Source organism: Arachis stenosperma, chromosome 4, assembly GCF_014773155.1.
Source record: "Arachis stenosperma cultivar V10309 chromosome 4, arast.V10309.gnm1.PFL2, whole genome shotgun sequence".
Classification (NCBI taxonomy): domain Eukaryota; kingdom Viridiplantae; phylum Streptophyta; class Magnoliopsida; order Fabales; family Fabaceae; genus Arachis; species Arachis stenosperma.
The window spans coordinates 15,588,115-15,592,332 of NC_080380.1; the positions used below are offsets into that span (position 1 = coordinate 15,588,115).

Below are 4,218 nucleotides of genomic sequence, written 5' to 3' on the forward strand. Positions count from 1 at the left end.
TCCCTCGGATTCCAAAATACTAATTCATAAGCAACTAAATTGGCTAAAAGTAAGTTTTCCAATATGTATTACAACCAAGTATTGCAGCAAAAAACTAATTTTTGTTTCCAAAATAAGTCAGGAACAAGCTTGTCACTTTGTCTGGTTCTTGAAGCCTGGATTTGGTATAAACTTGAATAGTCCTGTTGTGGCAGAAGTTGTTGCTGCCAGTGTCTCCTTTGATACTCCTCCACTAGATGTTGTTGTCACACTTGTTGAAGTTGGTGGAGCAACTTGAGTCTGAGTTGTAGTTGGTGCAGGTGGCCTTTTGATTGGTTGCTTTGGCCTAAATTTAGCTGGTATTTTGGAATGAGTATGTTTTGTTGTCTTGATTGGTGCTTGGCTGAATAGTGCTGCATGTGAAGAAGTGTCCTATGCTTGTTCAGCTGGAGCTGCCTATTGTGTATTTTGGCCAGCCTACAACATTTATAATGAAGACACATAAATCCTTTAACATTTATAATGAAGACACATAAATCCTTTATCTTTTATAATGAAGACACATAAATCCTTCATCATTCATAACGAGGACAACTAAATCCTCACGTGCTTTGTTACCTCAGGCTCTGGAGCAGATTGGGATAATGGAAGTTCCACTAGTGTCTGACTACTTGAGTTCTGGTGCTTTGGTTTCCTGATTTTAGGCTTCCAGTTAGGATTAGATGGTGCTCCCTTGCACGTCTTGTAGTTGTGACCCTTCTCGCCGCACTTGCTACATGTTATGCGAAACGTTTTTCTTACCTTGTCCCCTTTGATCAAATCCTCTATTGGATCCTTCTTTCTTTTATGCACCTTTGGCCTACCAATCGGCCTCTTGATGGGTGGAGGATTTGGCTTGATATAACCTGTTCTATGCCAATATTCTTCACTGGGAACTGGTTGGATTGAGTGTGCATAAGTCAGATGGATGGACTCCATGCAAAGCCGTTTGTGCACATAATCTTCTGGCTTGTCATGCTTCTTCCTAATAGCAGCAATCGCATGAACACAAGGCATTCCTATAATTTCACAATCACATTAATAATCTAGAATACATTACTCAGCAAAACAAGTTTTTAATCAAAGAGTAAGTAAGTCAACCTGTTAGTTGCCACATATTGCATGAACAAGTATGCTTCATCAAATCAACATCAACTCTTGATGTTTTTCGACTCACTTCAAACCTCTTCCTCTCGTTGTCACCTGTCCATTCTGCATTCCATCTGTTGCTGGGCCTAATCAATCGGCCAAGTCTTTTCTGCTGTACGGGAGCAAGCTTTCCAGGATATGCTGATAGTAGAGTGATATGCTTCGTCATTCTCCTCATGACATAACAGCGCAACTCTTCACACATTGTAAGAATGGGTTTCGTTATGTACTTTCCTATTTTGGCATTCCAGGATTCACACATATTATTTGTCAAAGAATCAACCTTGGGGCCATGGTTAAGGTAAGCCTTCACCCACACCCGAGGATCAAATCTTGTAAGATACTCCCATGCCTCTTCATTAATCTTCTTAAGCTTTTCCATAGTCTCAACAAACTCAGGAGGGGTTGAACAACTTGCACACTCCCAAACCACATCTCTGACTTGCAGATCCTTAAATCGGTTGATGAAGTTTTTCCACATATGCATCACACAATTACGATGTGGTGCGTTGGGCATCACCTCTTTCATTGCTTCAAGAAGACCCTGAAAGTGTAGCATAATACACAGAATGTTGAAGAATAAACACCAAAAAAGAAAAAATACACCAACTTTAAAGGCATATCAGCACCTGAAAAATTTTTGACAGCAGCCCCTGCCTTGGCTAATGACAGTAAAAGCTTGTTCATTAATTTAAAAACCTTTTAACACATTAGCAAAAGCAATTCACATATATACAGTTCAAATATAATAAAAATTCATCCAAAGGCATATTTCATAGAATGAACATGGCACGTTCATATGAAGACAGCTCCTCAATCCAAATTAAAGATCAGCACCAACTATGTAATTAGTTGTAGCTAAAAATCTGGTGTAAGTCTCACTAACTCAAATTTATAAATTTTTGAAAAATTAAATCAAAGGCGTAAATAAACTAATGTTAATACACAAATCAATATTGGGTTCAATTGCAGGGAAAGTTCCTTATGAATAAACTAATGTTAATACACAAATCAATATTTGGTTCAATTGCAGGGAAAGTTCCTTATGAATAAATTAATGTTAATACACAAATCAATATTGGGTTCAACGCCACCAGATTTTGGGTTTCAAAATATTTCCAGTCAATCACATTAATTTACATTAGCATTATGGATGATTTTCTGTATATGTTTCAAGAACTTAAAGAGTGGCTAATGTTAATAAACTAATGATTTTGCAGGATGCATCTTTTGGGATTAAATCAAATGCGTAAATAAACTAATGTTAATACACAAATGCTAACTAAGATTGATTAATGCTGACTAACCTTGGCTAATGCTAACTAATGCTAACTTATGTTAACTAATCTTAACTAATGTTAACTGATGCTAACTAATGTTAACTAATATGATAAAACTTAAAGATTGCAATTTAGTAAAAAAAAATTAGAACCAGAACAACCTCAATTTCTGCATAATTTTATAAACCAAAAGCCTCATAATAAAAGCATAATGAACTAGAGTTCAGAACATAAGCATAAACAAATATATTACTAACCTTTTGTTGATCTGACATAAAGTTCCATCCGTGCACACTTGTATTCCCAAGATCTTCTTGTAAGAGAGTTAAAAACCATTTCCATGACTCCTTTGTTTCTGATCCGACAACAGCATAAGAAATGGTATAGAAATGATTATTGGAATCTTGGGCAATCGTTGAAAGTAACTGTCCACCAAAGTACCCTTTAAGAAAGCATCCATCCAAATATATTAGAGGTCTACACCCACTCTTGAAGCCTTTTTTGCATGCATCCAGGCATATATATATCTTATCAAATACTGGTGGGGATTGTGGAATTGGTATCACTTCTAAGAGTGCAGTAGATCCAGGGTTGCTGCGTAAGAGTTCGAATAGATAATCCCTCAGCTTTCCATATTACTCACTCTCGCTTCCGACAATTCTGTCTCTTGCCTCCTTTAATGCCCTGTAAACCATCTTATCATGAGGATGTATCCCATACTCATCTTTCAGAAAATCACTAGCCTCCTTCCTAGTCATCTGAAGATGGATAGCTAGCCTTTTTTCAATTTTGTTGCTCAGCCAGTGTTGGTCAGCAGCATTATTCCCCATGTCCCTTGCACATGTATGCTCAAATTTAAAAGTTTTAACCTGGAAGCACCTAAGAGAATTATTGTAGGATACATGTACAACCCATGGATATTCTTCTCCTTTGCAGCCCACCCGAACCCTTTCTTTATCATTTTTAATCCATTGAAGCTGCCTACCCTCAGATATGAACAAGTCCTTCACCACTTCTTTAAAATCATCAAGAGTTGCAAACTTGGTGCCTACTTCAAAGTGGCCTTCTCCAAATCCATGCTCATCATTGAACTCCGGTCAGTGTTGCTTCTCCGCTTCTTCATCAGAGGAAACAGGGGTATGCAAATCCTCTGACTGGTATTCATAGTCATACTCTGAATCAGTGTAGCTTGAGTGTTGGTCAGGCCCATTACTAGGTCCACTATTGTTCAAAGAAGGCCCAGCTCGTTGGTCTACACTGGGCCCAACACCTGGTTGTACATTGGGTCTTTTTCCACCAATATTCGATCTATTCTTCCTTGGTGCATCCTGCCTCTTTATTGGATCCTTCTTCTTCTTCTCTTTCATTTTCCTCTTTGGTACAGCCACTTTTTTTCCCTTGTAAGTCATACTTCTCTTCTTTTTGGTACGTTTCTCTTCTCCACTGCTATTCTCATCATCACTGTCATCATTATACCCCGAAGGTGGATGCTTGTAAGGTTCATCCTCCGTGCTCTCGTAGCCGTCATCAGAGGAGGATGTCATCAGATTATCACAGATATCATCTACATCTACGCACTCAACATTCTCAGTTCCTGCATTCCCGCCTCCTGCTTCTTCTACATACTCAGGTTCATTGACAACATGATCAAAGTAAACATGAAACTTATCTTTTTCTTCATTCCTAATCAAATTGTCACACAATTCACGAATCCCATTATCCCCTGTTAAACGATGAAACCCAGATTCTATATCACTGGCTGTACTATCAA

General features: G+C 38.1%; 1 protein-coding gene across 1 annotated transcript; it reads right to left on the reverse strand.

The window, feature by feature from the left end:
* Positions 1–435: 435 nt before the first annotated feature.
* On the reverse strand, positions 436–3,277 carry LOC130974688 (uncharacterized). The gene is made up of 5 exons (XM_057899546.1): positions 3,091–3,277; positions 2,705–2,889; positions 1,120–1,711; positions 598–1,037; positions 436–456 (listed from the first exon to the last, which is right to left on the reverse strand). Exons 1-5 carry the CDS (start codon positions 3,275–3,277, stop codon positions 436–438), a joined length of 1,425 nt encoding a protein of 474 aa, XP_057755529.1.
* Between the last annotated feature and the right edge of the window lie 941 nt (positions 3,278–4,218).